General features: G+C 39.9%; 1 protein-coding gene across 4 annotated transcripts; it reads left to right on the forward strand.

Moving 5' to 3' along the window:
* The first annotated feature begins 1,250 nt into the window (after positions 1–1,250).
* On the forward strand, positions 1,251–13,124 carry CIPC (CLOCK interacting pacemaker). Of its 4 annotated transcripts, XM_027720084.2 has the most exons (5): positions 1,345–1,634; positions 2,514–3,318; positions 4,029–4,203; positions 5,101–5,270; positions 8,762–13,124. In XM_027720084.2, exons 2-5 carry the CDS (start codon positions 3,244–3,246, stop codon positions 9,638–9,640), a joined length of 1,299 nt encoding a protein of 432 aa, XP_027575885.1. In that variant the 5' UTR covers positions 1,345–1,634; positions 2,514–3,243; the 3' UTR covers positions 9,641–13,124. The 4 variants fall into 4 exon arrangements, with proteins under 4 accessions (XP_027575886.2, XP_027575885.1, XP_039245611.1 ...); XM_027720085.2 differs by lacking the exons at positions 1,345–1,634; positions 2,514–3,318 and adding an exon at positions 1,251–1,290; XM_039389677.1 differs by having other exon boundaries at positions 1,350–2,588.
* Positions 13,125–17,810: the final 4,686 nt, after the last annotated feature.

Below are 17,810 nucleotides of genomic sequence, written 5' to 3' on the forward strand. Positions count from 1 at the left end.
TAGGTCTTGTTGATCTTTTTAATCAGTATGTTTCAGGTTCTTTAACAAGACCATCATAACAATGAAAGTATTTATTTCATCCATTTCTGTTCAGGGAATTCATTGTATCTTTGCTTAGCCCTTCCACACAGCCTTTTCAGTTTTCTCTAATGAATGGCTTTCATGTCCGAATGCAAAGTATTCTGACAGATTTCTGGGTGCTGGTAGCATTTATGGAGTTCTCAGAACAAGAATAGCTACTCTAGTTATATTCATTGAACCAGAGGATTTACTTCCTCCTATTTATTTGCCCTTGTTTTATACGCATGGTAACAAAATCCACATATTTCACTACCTCATAATTAGCAACCACATAAATCCTTCACTCATGACAGGAAGAAGTGATCCTTCCCCTGTATGCAGCACTGGTGAGGCCACACCTCAAGCTCTGTGTCCAATTCTGGGCCTCTCAATTCAAGAAAGACATTGAGGTGCTAGAGTGTGTTCAGAGCCAGGCAACGAATCTGGTGAAGGGTCTGGAGCACAAGTCCTATGAGGAGCAGCTGAGGGAGCTGGGGTTCTTTAACCTGGAGGAGGCTCAGGGGAGACCTTATCACTCTCTACAACTACCTGAAAGGAGGTTGTAGCCAGGGGGGTGTCAGTCTCTTCTCACAGGCAACCAGCGACAGAATGAGAGGAGATAGTCTTATGCTGTGCCAGGGGAGGTTTAGGTTGGACATTAGAAGGAATTTTTTCACAGAAAGGGTGACTAGATATTGGAATGGGCTGCCCAAGGAGGTTGTGGAGTCACCGTCGCTGGAGATGTTGAAGGAAAGACTGCACAGGGCACTTATTGCCATGGTCTAATTGACAGGGCGGTGTTTGGTCATAGGTTGGAGTCAATGATCTCAGAACCTAATTGATTTTATGATGACTCCTTTCGCCATGTTTCCCCTCTTTGAGACGAGTGAAAAGCTTCTGGACTTCTTTGATGCTGCTTTCCTCATATTTTAAGTGGCTGTCAGCGTTTCATCTCGCATTCATGGAATTCTAAACTTCTGCGTCAAGATCAATCGTACTCATTTGCACAGCATTCGGGAAGTCCCGCATCATCCCAAACTCCTGGCTCAGATGGCGCTGCCCGGCCCCCTCAGAGCTCCAGCGCAGGAAACGGCCACCATGGAGCCCTGGCACACCGGCCCCGCTGTGCGCATGCGCGCCCCTTCCGCGGCGGCTCGTCCGGGCGGGGCGTGCCCGGGGCGGATGCGGCGCATGCGCGACGCGGCGGAACTGTGGCGGCCCCGCGCCCAGGTGAGGGGCGGCCGCGGGGCCCGGGGGCCGTGCTGGGATGTGTTGATGCGCTTTGCCGTGTGGCGGGGCGGCGGCCCGCGCCCGGCAGCCCCGTGGCTCGGTCCGCCTGCGCGGGCTCTCCTCACGCCGTAGGGCTTCGGGGTTCCCCGGGGCCCGGGCCTGGCGTGTGGGCGGAGGGGCGGTCGGGTGGACTCAGCGCGGGGACGGCCCTGGGCGGCGGCGGGGTGCCTGGTAGCTCGGGCGGTGCGCGGCGGAGCTCCCTCCCGCCGGGCCGGGGGGCGGCTCTGGTTCGGGCACGGGCAGGAGGGATCGCACGCCCGCGTTTCGGGAGAGCGGCGCTTCTGGTTTGTTTATTTTGGGTTGTGGTTTTGTTGTTTTGGTTTGTTCCATAAGAGAAAAAGATGTGCCAGCCCTTCCCAAACTTCCCTTCATGCAAAGCTGGCAGATGAGGTGTTCTTACTTTACTTATTTCTATCCTTCTGTTTCTAGTTTTGGTTTGGGGTGTTTTGGAAAGGACTAAGTAGTGAGAACACGGATTGAGGACTTAAAGCACGTCTTCCATTCCAGGGATGGCATCTAGGTTGCTCTTACATAATCGTGTTTGCTCCATACCTGTTAGCAGGCAGGCAGGTGTGACTGAAAACTGAAAGTAAAGACTATGCAAATAGCTACTTGAGGAAAATCTCTTCTGCTGGCCATTATTCCATCGTTCTTGTAGTTATATAGACAGGCGTCTTACCATTTCAGAATTCATTACTGTAGCTGCCGAGGCTTGAGATTTTGGAGCACAGTTCTAACAACCAGTTGGCAGGACCTTAAGAAGAAACTTGCATTTCAGTGTAAATTGTTCCAGAATATCTGCTGCAATGTCATTTGAAGCAGCTTCCACTGGATACTGCTGCTGATGGACTGCTAGCCTGACTATGATGCAGACTCCTGAGTTCCTGTTTTTATAATTTAAATACAAAGCTTTAACATGAGACATAACTTCAAATGGTTACTTTATAGGAAAATAATTTCTACAAATAACATTAGAAGTAATTTCTGCACTTCGTTATGTCAGTTTCCTGTTAGCCAAACTCTCAGTTACCTTCTTTCAGAGAACCTGAAACTCTGTCTTATTAGAAGCTGCCTACTCTCAGGAAGCAGCTGAAGGTTGTGACAAGTATGTAGTATGGGAGGCCATTATGTTACTGCATTATTCTGATTTTCGTAGCTTTTAGTTTCAGCCTTTCATTCTGGGTGCAGGAAGAAGAGGGCATTTCTAAGGCCATATCTCTCCTAGGAGTGCACTGCAGGTATGTTACGTGTCGCACTTCTAGCAGTATGGATTTCTTTAGCCCCCAGCATGTTCACTGATAACTTATTTAAGTTTCCTTTCTCTGATGACTTACTTTACTCTTGTGAGTGAATCAGACTGTTAACAAAACCACAGTTTTCCAGATTTAGCTGTATTTGTTGTATGGGCTTCACTCAGCACATCTGTCTTGTTTTGGGATTCAGTCCTTGGGACATCAAAGTTTTTGTAGGATAAATATGGCTTGAGTAATTATAATTCTTGATATAAATCTTGTTTATGAATAGCCTTTAGTTTTTAGTTTGTTTTGCTTTTTGGGGCTGAAGAGATGTCTAATACATCAGTTTTTGATCTGTGTTTCATTCTTTCAGTACTTTGAGGTATTTCTTGAAGTCTCTAGTTAGCTCACTGGCAGAGTAAAAGGACATGCAACTGTCCTACTTGACTCAGAGGGACATTGTTTTAGTTACAGATAACAACCATACACTTTGTATTTGCTGTTTTATCTTGGTTACCCATGTTACTGAACTATATAGATTTAGGCATTACCTTTTTAGCAGATATAGAAATGACGTTCCTATTTGCCAAGTTTTGTGTGTGCAGTAAGGAATTTTTAGCTTGTCCAACAGAATTCATAATGGAGTTAGAAATTACTGATGTATTGTGCTCTCCAGGTGAATCTACTCTGGACTTTACTCAGAAATTTTCAATATGAAATGGTCCTGTTTCAGGTAATTGAGTAAGACTGGCTGCCCTGTACTCTGCCTTGCTTAGCCCCTGAAGAAAGGAGCTGAATAAGATGGGTGCATTCTGCCCCTTCAGCTGCATCCATGTCTTCAGTACTTCTAAAATACCTTTGATTAGTTGATGGCATTCAGTAAAGATTTTTTAAAAACTTAAAATACATGTACCATATTTTTATTTCAATTAGTTTATTCCTTCCTATGCCTTTGTTATTTTGGCATCTTTAGCCTATCCTAAAAGATTCAAAGCCATGCCTACTATGATATTGTTCTTTTGTAGTTGATGCAAGGGACTGAAAGATTGGCTCATGAAAACTTTCCTGAAACTTGAAAAATCATCTGAAGGCAGGTGTAAAACTTAAGTTCAGAAGAGTCTACAAAGTGTCAGTTGACGCAAAGAACTATTGCCTACCTTTTCTACTCCGTAATGTGTTATTAAACATGCGTAGTTTAGAGAGTTTTGCTGGGAATAAACTTGTTTTATTGGCAATTTTATCTTCTACTCTAAATGTGTGATAAACATGGCAAATGTGAGGCAGAGAGTTTAATAGAATTCTATAGATGGCTCTACAGATACAGCAAACCTTTCATAACCTGATTTCCTTATTGAGAAACATGGCCACCGTTGTTGTCTTATGCTAATGGAGCTTTCTTTAGATTCAGAGAAAGTCTTTCTTTGTTCTTAATTGTTTTTGTAGTTCCTCGATGGAAAAGGCATTAAAAACTGCCCTTGGCACTATGGAAGCACTCAGGCAAAACAGTCATCTCCTGAGACCCTTGAGGAACTACTGGGCAAAGTGATGGAAATGAAGAGCTTCAACCATCGCCTCAGCATGGCGGCAGCTGAATCTGACAAAGACTCTGGATACTCAGGTTTGGAAAACCACTGTGTTAACTTTTTTGTGTGTTATCTTGCTCAGGCTTTGCTTTTATTGGTGATGTTTGATAAATCTGACTAACCCCTTTCAGTTTGTGTCTCATTACCGGGAGGGCTTTTCTATGCAAGATAGGTTTCATCTGCAATCATCCTACCACCGAAGTCTTTTGGAGTGGAACTTTATCTAGTTATAAAGTTCATCCTGTGAATTTGAATGGCATGGGAATTTAAAATGTGACTAGTAAAAAAATTAATGGAAGAATCTCAGACTAGAAAGTCTAGAAGTGAGGATGGCAAAATTACTTTTTGTTCTTTGCAGTGATGAAGGAACTGTTGGATTATGCTGCCTAATGTGTCTTATGGGCTGACCAGATTGTCAGTAGAGCCTGATAAACCAGAGAGTAATTGTTATAACATCAGTAAAATGTAGACACAGTGTGCCATTTTAATAGTCAACAAAACTGCAAAGATGACCTTTAAAGGAGAGGAAAAAAAAAAGCTTTTTTGAGAGATATCTCCTGTACTGGGTTTTTAGATAGAAAATTTCAAGACACAAAATGCCTGCAGCACAAACAATGGATATGGCAATGCTGGAGCCTGTAGTTCTTTTCTGTACCAGTTTTTTAGAGCAGCCTTCATGACAGCGTGCAGTCCCTTGGAGACTAAATACAAAAGAACAAAAAGTCGTAGATTTTTTGGGGAGAAGATGTGTCTATGAGAACTGACCTGAAATATAAAGCCTTTTATTAAAGGCTATTTGACAGCTGTCACAGCAGCTCTCATTTTGTTGATATTACAGATCTAAACTTTATTGTTCTTTGTGACTTGGTCGAAAGGAAGTAGTAAGCATGTTGCATGGGAAACAACTAACAGCTGAATTCTACATCTGGCAGATGGAAGTTCAGAGTGCCCAAGTGCTATGGAGCAGACGGACTCTGAGGATGTGCTGAATACGTTGTGTTGGAATGCAGAGGATGGACCTTGGCAATGCCCGAGGACCACAAGCAGCTCCTTTCCTGCACTTTCTCCTATGGTCGTAATGAAAAATGTGTTAGTTAAGCAGGTAGGGAAGAAATAATATATTGAAAACTATTCCATGCTCTTAATTTTTTTTTAAAAAATACTTTTCCTTTCAAAAAGATTTTGCATTGTTGCAGGAAAGTAACTGGTACTTAAGTTCTGATGTGACAGTCTGCTCTTTTGAGGGGCAGGCTAGAATCACTAAGATGGAAAAAAAAAGTGAGATGGAGAAGCTCTGCTATATCTACTAAACCTCTTTGTCTTAAAGGAATCCTCCCAAAATACATCCTTAACAATGTTATGTAAATAGCACCAAAGATTAAACAGAAATGGGTGATTTGCTTTTGAAAACTGCTGTTGTCTTTTTCATTCAATAAAGATGGTGAAGTAGGATGATAGGTTTGTTTCCTTGTTCTTAGGTCCTATAAGGGAACCTTCCCTATATGCAGTGGGAAACACTAATCCAGAATGTTATAAATGCAAAAAATTAAATCCTTACCTGAAGTTAGCTGTGATACTTGTAGTTTAGTAGTTGTTTCCCTTAATTGCATGTGATGACTCACATTGCAACAATTATATTCCTTATTTATGTTCTCCAGTATTTTGTAATGTGTACTTCCTCCAGCACATCTGTGAGACCTCTAATTTTACATTTTAATAGAAGATACAGGAGCTCCAAGTACTGTCCTGTTATTAGAACTCTTGCTCTGTACACACTCATTTTTGAAACAGAGCAAAAGTTCTTTTTTTTTTTTTTTATTAGAATACTTCTGAGAATACAATGAGAAGGGGAAAAAGTAATATAGATCCAGATTCTTTTTTTTACTGAATCTGTTATGACAGCAAGCAAGACCTATTAAACACTGTGTCTCATTGTGATACACAATACATACAAATATGGGTTTCTGTTAGTATTTAGCAGATCATGCATTTGTAGGGGAGATGATTCTGTTCTCTGAGCATTGTACCTTATCTTGACAAGAAACAATTTCAATATTTAGTCGTGTTCCTAGATGTGTGGACAAAGTACTATGTTAACAAATTCTTAAGTTACTTATAGTAGGGAATAGGCCAAGCTTCACTAAAGGTTGATAGGCTTTGGCCCAGAGCTCAAAAATTAAGCACTGATTGCAGTGGCAGTCTAATGTTAAGCTCCAGGTTGTGTTGTGAACAGTTAGCAGAAGCAGCTAATAATAAGTAGCTTTATATATATATAAAAAAAACCCCAACCACATATATATTAAAAAAACCCTGGTAGTGTAGCAAAGACAGAATTTGGCAAGGAAGTGTTGGAGGTAGATAAAATTACCACTTGGTTCTCTTGAGCAGTGTGTCATAACATCTAAGGCTAATTATGTATGATTAAGGACAATAATGTTAAATTGAAAAATGTTTACTACAATAATCAAAAGCAACAAGTCTAGGTCAGAATAATAATGAAGTGTCTTTTTCTCTTTTTTCATTATGCCTGGTGATCTCAGATAGTCATGTTGGCTGTCTTTTTAATATGGTCTTTTCAGCACTGCACTCAGTTGGGCACGCTAGACCAAAAAAAAAAGAAAAAAAGGCAGCATCCAGTTACTGCTGTTTATTTGTTCCAGTTTCAATTTCAGTCAGCATCGTCCTTCTGTCTTGGAACCACTGTGATCCTGCACAATGATGGTTACCTGCTGGCCCAATTTCAGAATATAAACAGCTAACAACAATGTTACTAAAAACAAAATAAAAATCAAGCAGGGATCAATTCTTGAAGACACAGTGCTACTTGTGTCAAGGTTTCTGTCAGTCTTGTAAAAGTCCTTAATAAATAGGAAGGCTTTTTAAACAGGATGTTATCTTCCATAGCTTTCATTAAAAAACCCCAACAAAACCCACAACAATTTGCAGAATTAGTAAAATAAAGGTGTCCTCCTCTACTGAAAATAAGATTTTGAGTAGGAGAACAAGAGCAGAGTGCAATATGAGAAGGAAAAGGAGAATAAAGTAGATAAGAGATAGGAAGAAACCCAAGAACAAGATAAAGAGTTACCACAGCTCTTTTGGCCTCAATGATTCCGGGGCTCTGCTGTGTGGGTGCTGTACAGTTGTGCAGGACATGACCACTTCTGACTCCAAACCCTTGCTCCTTAAGGCTACGTGTTCTGTCCTGTGTATGTATAGCCACAGTGTTTATATGCTTCCTTACTCCTAACATCTCCACATACTTCTCTTTTGTATGTCCTATTTTCTCTGTTATGGTAGTAATATTTAATTTTACAGCTAGTATTTCTGTATCCCTGTTCCGTAAGGACCCACTGAACTGAAGAAACATTGTGTCAGAGTAGGTAATTGAATGTTATCTTCAAGTCTCAGTGTCGTAATCACTGGATAGTATCTGTTTTTGGTAAGTTCAGATCATTAATTGGGGAAAGGGACTTTGTCAAAGCATATAAGCATTTAAAATTTATGAGACTGGTGGAAAGGATATGGATTTCAGATGACTCAGTATAGTACTAAAAATAATAAAATGTATTTGTGGTAGCTAAAAATTGTTCCTTCAGCAAGCATGCCAGTTGTGTTCCAGGTTGTAAAGAACTGAAAAAGCACCTGACAATATTATATTAGTATAATTGTAGTGGTGATGACTTAAATATATTAGAAGACCATTTGATATCTTTGGAGAAAAGCAGGCATGTTTTTGGCCAGAGGATCTCATGAAGATCTGTAGTAATGTGTTGGAGGAAAAAGAGGTAATATCTTGTAAAAATGGATGTATACCCCTATATTCCAGACTATAGCTTGTGGGAGGGAGTAAAAACATGGGCATTTTTCTTGAAATATAATGCTTTTAAGGTTTATTGGAGTGCACTGTTTCACCAGAGGTATGAAGTTAAACTCCTCTGGGCTTACAGCAGGCTTTTTTGCTTGCATTGGTTGATATTCAGCATTTTTTTTTCTACTTCATGTTTTTAAATTTATTGAAACCGTGTATTGTGATTAAGATTGCAAGACTTACTGAACAGCTGTTGTCTATTTTAAGTAACCATTTCAAAAGCTTGCTATAAGAATAGAATCAACAAGATTTGAGTTGCTACCTTTCAACACAGGGGGTCTGAATTATTCCTAAAATGTCTGTGCAGTCTTTCCTTGACTCTTAATATATTTCATAACTACATAGCTTAATTATTTTTCAACTTTTCTGTGCACTTGTTGTTTGACTCCAAGTCTGCATTGAACTTTTACATGAACAATTTAAATATGTGGTGTAATCCTTCTTTAGGAAAATGTATAAATTCAGATTGAATTGTTTTTAAATATATCTGCTGTTGCATAGTAAAAGGATTATGGATTACAACTTTGATTCCAGTGTTATGCCCTGTTGTCAGAGAAGAAGAAGGATGAGTTTGATGGAAAACTGTTCAGAACACATTAATTGGACAATATATATCAAATATGGAGAAATGTCACAGTCTACCTGTTTCATTTAAGACTTTTTTGATCCTCTTTTACAATGCTTTTGTAAGATTTCTGTTTTTTCCCTGTTTCACTTCTCAGGGGAGTTCATCACAGCTACAGTCTTGGACTGTGCAGCCATCCTTTGAAGTGATTCCAGCTCAGCCACAGCTAGTGTTTCTTCGTCCATCAATCCCACCTCCCATTAATCCTCACCCTGTTGGGAAAAAGAGAAGTGACTCCACTAATTACTTGCCCATCCTGAATTCTTATCCCAAAATAGCACCACAACCCTGCAAAAGAGATCACTCCTTTGATCTAGAAGAATGTCAGGAAACCACTTGCCATAAACGACTCTGCACAGAAGCACCTAAGATGGAGACTTCTTCTGTATTGATGAGCACAGGCTTGCCTACTAGTCCTTTTCCCCACCTACCAGTTAGCTTTAAGACCCCTCAGGATTCTAACCAGCAAAGTTCTTCAGCTCTGGTGACAAGTGGAAAACTGTCAGCTGTTTCTGGTTTTCATCATGTTTCCAGTGACACTCAGAAAGTGCCAGGTTTGACTCCCCTTTTGCCTTTTGGAACTCTGCAGGCAGCAAAGTGCACCCTTCATGAGAGTGAGGGTGCATCACAGACTACAATGCAGTCTGCAGTGTGGAGCCCCCCACTGATACCAGAAGAGATTTGCACTACCCCTGAGCTGCTCTTGCAGCAACAAAGCAGGTGCAGACGCTTTCAGAATACGCTTGTTGTGCTACGCAGGTCGGGATTGCTGGAGATCACTTTAAAGACCAAGGAGCTCATTCATCAGAACCAGGTGACTCAGGCTGAGCTGGACCGGCTGAAGCACCAAACACAACTTTTCATAGAGGCAATAAAGAACAATGCTCCACAGTCATGGGCAGAGCTAGAAGCCTCTCTAACAGGGTCTGACAAAGCTGATAGCAACCTCGAAGACCCCACATATCCCAACATGTAGTAAAAAGCTGCATAGCTGTTGGTCAACTTATTTCTGTGCCTCCTTTTTCCTGTCTCAAACTTTTACTTGAGCGTTTTTTGAGTCCAAGACTTGCAAAGTCACATTGCCATTAACAATTTGTCTTCAGGGCCAGCTGTGGGACTGGAATAGTATGGTGGGTTCTTGACAGAATGGGTACTTAGTACTGCAGTGTGACTTGAACTCCATGCTAACTCTGTATAATTCCTTGGACTCGAGAAGCGTGGATGTGCTCTGCTGGCACGTTCCCATTCTTGCAGTGAAAAGACAGTCATTTGCAGTATTCTGCAAGCATCTTCCTATTCCCATCTTCAGATAGTCAGTTCTGAGAGTGCAACAGCAGAACAGGCCCCACTGTTGGGCCATCATCAATGCCAAGTAGGCAAAGGGGGTTGGTATGAGGAGAGGAAACAATGTTGGTGGGGTGGTACCTTCAGGTTGTTGCTGTCTTTTCTGGTAGCAGAGAGGCTGGCTTTGGGGTTTTAATTCATTAGAATTAGTGGAAATCTGGTTGTGGTGAAGAGCCATTCTGTATTCATTGCAGTCTTTGGTAAGGTGATGAGTGTCTTAGGACCCAAGTGAAATGGCATGTTTTGATGAGTATACTTTAGATTTTGATCTGTACGGTTGGAGTGAATAAAAATCACAAGGCTTGCACTGGAAGCGTTTGTTCCAAAGCCATGTGCATTAATGGTAAGAAGCGTACAAGGATGGTGGCTTTGCATTTTCTCAGTAGCTGACAGATTAAACATTCATATTAACAGCTGCAGTGATATAAAAAAAAAAGGACAAGGAAGATATTCACCAGGATTAATTTGACAAGACTAATTGCATATTACGTGATATGTATATCTTTATAAAGCCCATTTTCTTCTGCGAAATCAGGTTTCCAAGTATAAAAAAAGAGAGGTGAAATGAGAGGAGCGTAATGGTCTGTGGTGAAGTCCTTCTCCCATCCCCTTCCATCTCTTTTTTTTTTTATTTAGAGAAATCAGGTGCATGTAGTAGGGGTGGGGATGTGTCAGCTTGGATAAACTCCCTAAAAATTTTATCCACCTAAGCCTGAACTTCAAAAAACCCAACAAACTGCAGAACATTTTTTCCTCCGCATAGATTTATATCGTTCCTAGCCTGCTTGAGATATAGGTAACACTACTGTGTGCGTAAGATATTGGCCTAAGATATCTTGCTAGTGGAGATCCACAGTAGTCACGTTAGAAGAGCTGTTTTACAGATATTTATTTCTTTTCAGTTTATGTATACGCTTTACTATGTCACTCCCTCCAGTCTGAAGGGTTTTTTCCAGAGTGGTCTGTGTAGAAAACTGAGAATGGCTTTGTCTAAGAACATTAAATATATCTATGATATATTCCTTTCCGTGTGACAATAATTTCAGTGTGCCATCTAGGTGACTGGGTATTTTGATGCTTTGATTACTTCTGTGATCTGTTTCAGATTTTTAAAAAAGAAACTTGAAACTACAGTGGATGTCTTGCTAATTTGTGAGTAGACCTTTTCATTTTCTGATGCCTCTGGGTGTCAATATTGCAGAAGACTGTAGAGAATGCTTTTGTAGTCTTCCTCAAATAGGTGCATTAGAGAAATTGTAAGGGACTTCTCTCTCATAGGGGATTTCACCCTTTTTACACTGATGAAAAGAAATGCTGTACACGTCTTACAAAGAGGAAGCACGTGAGTCTTATTTGTACTAGCCATGGGCGTAGAGAGAAATATTGTAGTACGGTTTGCCCTAGTGGAGCTGTAGAAAACTAGTAGCCACGCCATTCATGGGATCTTGCTCACCTGCTGAAGACTGGTACAGTATGTGGGAATTGATTAAAAGTGTTCATAGACTGTTCTGTCATGTATTTTTTTAAATATACCTGCTGTAGTTGTGATACTAGGATGTCTCAGATCTCACAGCCCAGCAATACCGAAACTAAGCCAGCAAAGCAGCAGAGTGCAGTGTGACAATGTAGGACATGTCCAATCTGGATGCAGTCTATCGGTTGTGATATCTGCACCAAATGACATTTGGCAGGATAGATGTGATGGTGCCTTAGGCCATTTATGAAAGAAGATGAGCTTTTTTCTTCTGAGCTTCTTACAAGGAGAGGAGACAGTTCCATTGATCAGATATATATAACAGACCTAGAGATGTGAGGTATGAGGAAGAGCATAGGATATTTTTCCTACTTTTCCTAAAGTTCTTATTCTACCTATTAAATGGAGAGGAGAATTTGAAGTTCAGAATATGTATTTTAAGTAATGACTGTCCTAGAAAACAAGGTGATGGGCTCAGGCTACCTACAGATAAAAGGAAGTCAGAAAAAATGAAGTCCAATCTTAGCTGTTTGAGAGATAAGGAAAAATTAGTCTACTGATGACCTCTTCTCCGTCCTATTTCCACTGCTCTGATGGAGTAAAAAGGAATTAAAAACTTCCCTTGCAGGGTAATGCCATCTGACTTAGGGAGACTTCAGCTGATGGAAATCTCTCATAATCTTCGTAGTACCACATGTATTTTTTCCCCTGACAGCACTGAGGGTGGGCTGAGGTGGGTGTGCTTACGGCTAATGGGCCTTTCAGCTGGTGTAATTTGTATAAATATATATTCAATAAATCTGTGAATAAAGTCCAGCAGCTGGTTAAAAATCTCCTACTGGGCATCAGTCCAGACTTAAATAGTATTTTCTGAACTAGAAAAATTCACTCTGGAACTCTTCTGTGTAAATCTGGAGTCCCTTAGGAACCATATCCCTAGATAATGACAAATCTTGACGCAACATCTATTAAAAAAAAAAATAGTATGTCGAAGACCCCTGGTGATAAATATATCATCAGGTACCATTCTGTTCAGATTCTCTTAGCTGCCTTTATTCCTGGAACCCCTCCTAAAGCTTTAAACAATAAGGACTTTCCTTTCTTGGCTACAATGTAATAAAATAGGTTAGCTTGGAAATGCATTGAGAAAATTAGTTGACTACATCAGGACCAGAATAGGTCCTGATTCTGGCCAGAATCTAGAAGTGGTACAGTAGATCTGAACAGAGACATTAGCCTCTGATTGGAAAGCTGTAAGCAATGAACTGACAGATTTTTTTGATCTTCATATTAACAGGTTAGCTGAAGACAGCTATCCCAGTCTATACAGTCAGTTGAGTGGCCTGCTGCGTCTTCAGTTGCTCCTGACAACTAGCAGGCAAAGAAGCTTGATGGGTCAGGCAGACTGCTGTTTTTCTATTATGTTTTAATAAATGTTGGTATTTTTGATTACTTTTGCTATGTCTTTTTGAAATTCTACTGTTCTATTTGGAATGTAAATATTTTCCGTACTTTCAAAGTCCATTGCTAGCTCTGAATACAATAGCCTAAGAACTCTGTTATAAAACATGACCTTTTTGCTAAAACTTTACAGAAAAAGACTGTGAAATATGAATGAAATAAAATATGTACTTGAAAAGTTTGTGGGCTGTTTTAATGCTGTTAAACTGCAAAGTCCTTGGTTCCAAAGCCTACTTTAAATACAGCTCCACAACAGCGTGTTGCCCATGTGGGAAAGTGCAGATCCAAAAGTGATACTATGATGTATCTTAGCTGAAGAGAGTCAGGTGAGCTTTAAAAGTATGTATGAATTAAAGGGTCTCTGGGAGGAGCATGCGTACAAGTGGGCTGTACAGAACTCTAAAAATATGTTGTCGTGGGTGACCATTGCCATAGATCTGTCATGAACAACCTGAAAGGATTTTTCTATCTCTGAACTGTTGTCTCTGTGATGACTGTACATTATGCTCACCGTCTGTGCAGGGTGAACTCCTACGCTGCATCTTAATTCTGTCAGTTGGGTATGCAGAAGTTCTAAATTGTGAAGTATGAATCTTGGCTACTAAAAGAATTCCTTGAGTGAAAAATTTTACAGTCTCTCTTGGAGAACATTCTCCAGCTAAATCTGTATACCAGCTTTTCACTGAAACACATTTCTTCAAAATGTGGCTGTCTTTATATGGTCTTTGCTTTGTTCAAAGATGACTCTCAAAGTGAGAACTTGGCAATCACACCCAAAAGATCCAGCAGCCGTGTGGCATGAGATCTTGTTCTAAGGTACAAGAGATTCCGGTTAAAGCTTTTACTTGGCACTAGACAAGGCATTAACTTGAATCTCATTTCTTTACATCCAAAAAGGAGTGCCATCAGTTGAAGTAATTTAATTTCCTGAGACTGGAAACTCAGTGTTTACAAATTTTGTGTTTATAAAGATATGTGTTACAATTCAAGCAGAAAGGTTGCAGACATCTGTCTCTTCTGACTGCCTTTTTGTTTATGTCGTAAAGTCTTGTCTGCAGCATGTCAGGCCTGTTCACCTTTATTTCACTGAGGCAGAAAAGGTGAACTGCTTCTTTCAGATGCGTTGCACCCCTCTTGTTTTTCTTTCTCATGACACAAACAGTCTGAAAGGAGCAGTACCCTTGCAGGCTTGGGCTGAGCAATCTGCTGGCTTGCAGAATTTCTGGCATTTGCTAGATTGAACATAGCATACTGTTACTGCTTTCATTTTCATAATTTCTGGTACAGAAATGTGGGGCCTCTATCAACACAATTTTACACTCAGGTGGTACTTGGGTGGTGCTTTTTTAAGGCTGCAGTGTAATGCAGCCATATAGCCCCAACTGTATTGCATGGTCCAACATGTCCAAAATGATCATACCCACTTCCCTTCCCTTCTTAAATCTACTTCCTTTGAGGTATGTCCATGAGACAAATTTAACAGTTCCAGTGTAATCTGATTCAGAAGGCAGAAGGAAATGCCATGTGTTCGGTCTGCTCTCTTGCAGAGAGCAGTTTCCAAGACTTCCTCAAATTTTTGTTTGAACTACAGCTGTTTTTAGAAGCATCCTGCATTGATCTGAAAGCTCCTAAGATTAAGAATCCACCCAAATTGTTCAAAATGTAATTACTTACTATTAAAAACATGCCTCTTATACTGAACCTGAATTTGTCATCTTTCAGTATTAAGCTGTCAGATCTTTTGCCTTTTGTCTGCTAAACTGAAGTGCGTGCTGTGATGTTGCTGTTTTCACTGTAGGCATTTACAAACTGAACAAGTCATTCTTCAACTTTCTTTTTTAAAGTAAGTAAATAAACTCTCAAATCTTTTGGATCCTTTATTCATCTGTGACACTTTTTGGATCCTTTAAAATAATTTAAATACATTTTTAATTGGAACACTAATAGCAAAACAGGATTGCTAAAAGAATTGTACAGTTTCAACCCTCCCTGCTGTTGTTCTACCTCATTTTTGTAGCAGTCTTGGCCATGACATCAGATAGGAAGTCTAAATAATCCCTGGACCTGTTGCTTCTGTGATTGGTGAACACCTGTCCTGTAAGTATGTTTCCACATTCCTTTGAATGCAGTTTGCAGCCAGAAAACAAGCAAACTGGTTTTAGTAAGTGTCCAGTCATATTCATTTAATTTTCTCTGCTTCTCTCCTTTGAAACTTTGTCATCGTTAGATTTTTGTTTCTTTTGTGTTTCAATTATTGAAAACAATATTAAATAATGTTACAGTCAAGAACCAATTTTATACCATTTTTAAAATAAGAATAGAAGATAGTGCTTAATAGATCTCTGTATACAATTCAGAAACTGTAGTTGCAATATATTTCACACAAGCCAGTTAATTTTGTATAATTATGCCTTCAGTTTTCCATGTGGCACACTGTTAAATGCCCATTAGTAGTATAAATACTATGTGTGTTGGCTGTGTCTTCAACCAGTTTCTAATTCTAGTTGATCAGTATAAGGAGTCAGTTTTATTTGACGAGCTCTATTTCTTATAAGCTTCAATGATTTCAATTACTTTTGCTTTCTATGCCCTAGAGTAATCAAAAATTATGTGTTTTTTCATTATTTTCTTTCAGTTGTCCAACTATGTTAATTTAGATCAGTCTACCTACCCATTGGAAAGCTGATGCTGTATTAGTTCTTCCCACACCTCAGTCCTATGAAATCTTTCCTAGTGGTGTGAAATTCATTGAAATAGTATTGATGATCCAGAGAACTTCTTGATTAGCTCTGTTAAATTTTCAGTCACAACTAATTCAGACTTGCTGAATTTAAAATGGTTAATAACCATAGTTTAAAATGTTCTGAATTACTTTTTGAAGTGGAAAACAAGCTACTGTCATGATCTGAGAGGAATAATATGTCTGGCTTTTTTCTAATTGCTCAACAGAAATTTTTGCGAAATGCTTTTGCCACTGTGCAGCAGCAGTATAATGTCTTATCTTGAACTGGAGCACTGCCAGCATAGATTTCGTCTGCATCTCATACATAGTAAGAAATGGAGGAAATGGACTTTCCAGGGCCAAAAGGAGAGTTTCATCAACTTCTTAATTGTTTTTGTCGTGTTCTTATTGTGATTAAATTAATTGAGTTAGTTTAATGGAACTGGAACGCTTATTACCATGCCCAGTTATGCAGTCTTACTTTTTTTCCATAGCAGTAGTAATGATTTTTTTTAGGCCACATACATTTACCAGGACTAAAAAACCCAATAACAGACAGAAAACCAGTCCTTACTGTTTTTTAATAGATAGGATTGCTTGAAAAATTGATGTGTTTTCGATGGAAAACTGAGATGTTTTTATTGGAATTGAAAATGTATTTTGGCTGAAAGTTTAAGTGTTTTGGGGTGTTAGTCATAGCATTCCTTTTTCGGCGAATCTCAAGCAATATGGAAATAGTCTGTGTTGTGGGAAAGGAGGAAGATGTTGTTTCTGTTTAACCTCATCCTCTTCACCTGGATTGCTTTGGGTTGCCTGTACAAGAAACAGGACCCCAACTTCAATAAGTGGATCCACCACCTCGTGCTGAAGAAGCAGAAGCCCCCATGAACAGCCAAAACTGCTTAGTTGTCTGCAATGGCACAAGACATTGCTGTGCCAGATAGGCCTTGTTCTACATGTGCCAGAGGCAGAGTTCAGTGCAAGGACTCTTTTATGAAATGAGTGGTGTTTAGTGTGGAAAGTGTGAAATACGAGTAGACAGTAGGAAAGCTGGTTTACCCAGGGTGAATGTTAACAATGCCTATTGTTTTGTGTCTTGCTAAGTATTGTCTCCCATGCAAATGATAACACTATACACGTCCAAACATGCTCGGAAGTCAGAATAGCATAGTCCATATCAAAGTGAAATTGGTTCTTACTGGTTAAGAATTTATCACTGACCACGCTTGAAGCACACTTACATGGTAATGCTTTCTGAGAACATTCTGAAAGTAGGTTGTTGAGATCAATTGTGTGATAAATGGCCAGAAAGTATTCCAAAACATTTGATTGCAAACTGATTGTGCGAGGACGAAAGTCTGAGCTTGACGATAATCATTTAATAGTGAAACACCTCCAGATGTATAATAGGAGATGCAGCCAGCGAAAACTGAGACAGCAGAGCAGGTAACTGCACTGACGGTCTGTTGCTGTAGTGCTCATGGTCTGCAGCAGCAGCATTTGGGTAGAGACTGTTGAGAGACTGTAGTTAAGAGAGACAGTGTCGTTCAGAGTGAGATGTTGATGCACAGCTAAACCAAGGGCCCTGACTAGCTTCTGGCAGTTAAAAATGCAGCTGGGCAGTCTGGACATGCGCCTCACAACCAAAGTCAAAGGGTCTATTTCTTTGAAAAGCTGGGATGGCAAGGTTGAACTTGCCTGCACATTAAAATTGTTATGCCGTTCATTTTTACAGCCAAACTTAAAATAGTGATGTTAGATGAAGCAGAATGCACTATTTCTGCCCAATCCTGGAGCCAGCAAAATTATGGGAAGGATTGTTGAGTTGCTAAAGCTTGCTTTGTTTTCAAATTCTACTGCTTCTCCAGCATCTAAACACCCACCAGCCTGAGGCACTGCAGCCATCTGATGTGAAAGGGGTTAGTTTATCAGTGAGCTTTGTTGGGTGAGTGAAAGAAGATGAATGCAAATAAAATAAAAATCCTGAATTCCTAGGGGTAAGATTACTCCCTGATACCCCTTTTCCTATTTATGCCATTATAACATCTGTTTATCCACAGATGAACACCTTAGAGGACTGCTTCATCTCACTGTTCTGGCAGTTGACTCAGTAACAACCAAGCACTCAGAAGCCATGCAGAGATT

This window comes from Pipra filicauda, unplaced genomic scaffold, assembly GCF_003945595.2.
Source record: "Pipra filicauda isolate LSUMZ 115617 unplaced genomic scaffold, ASM394559v2 scaffold75_size2874737_pilon, whole genome shotgun sequence".
Taxonomy (NCBI): Eukaryota; Metazoa; Chordata; class Aves; order Passeriformes; family Pipridae; genus Pipra; species Pipra filicauda.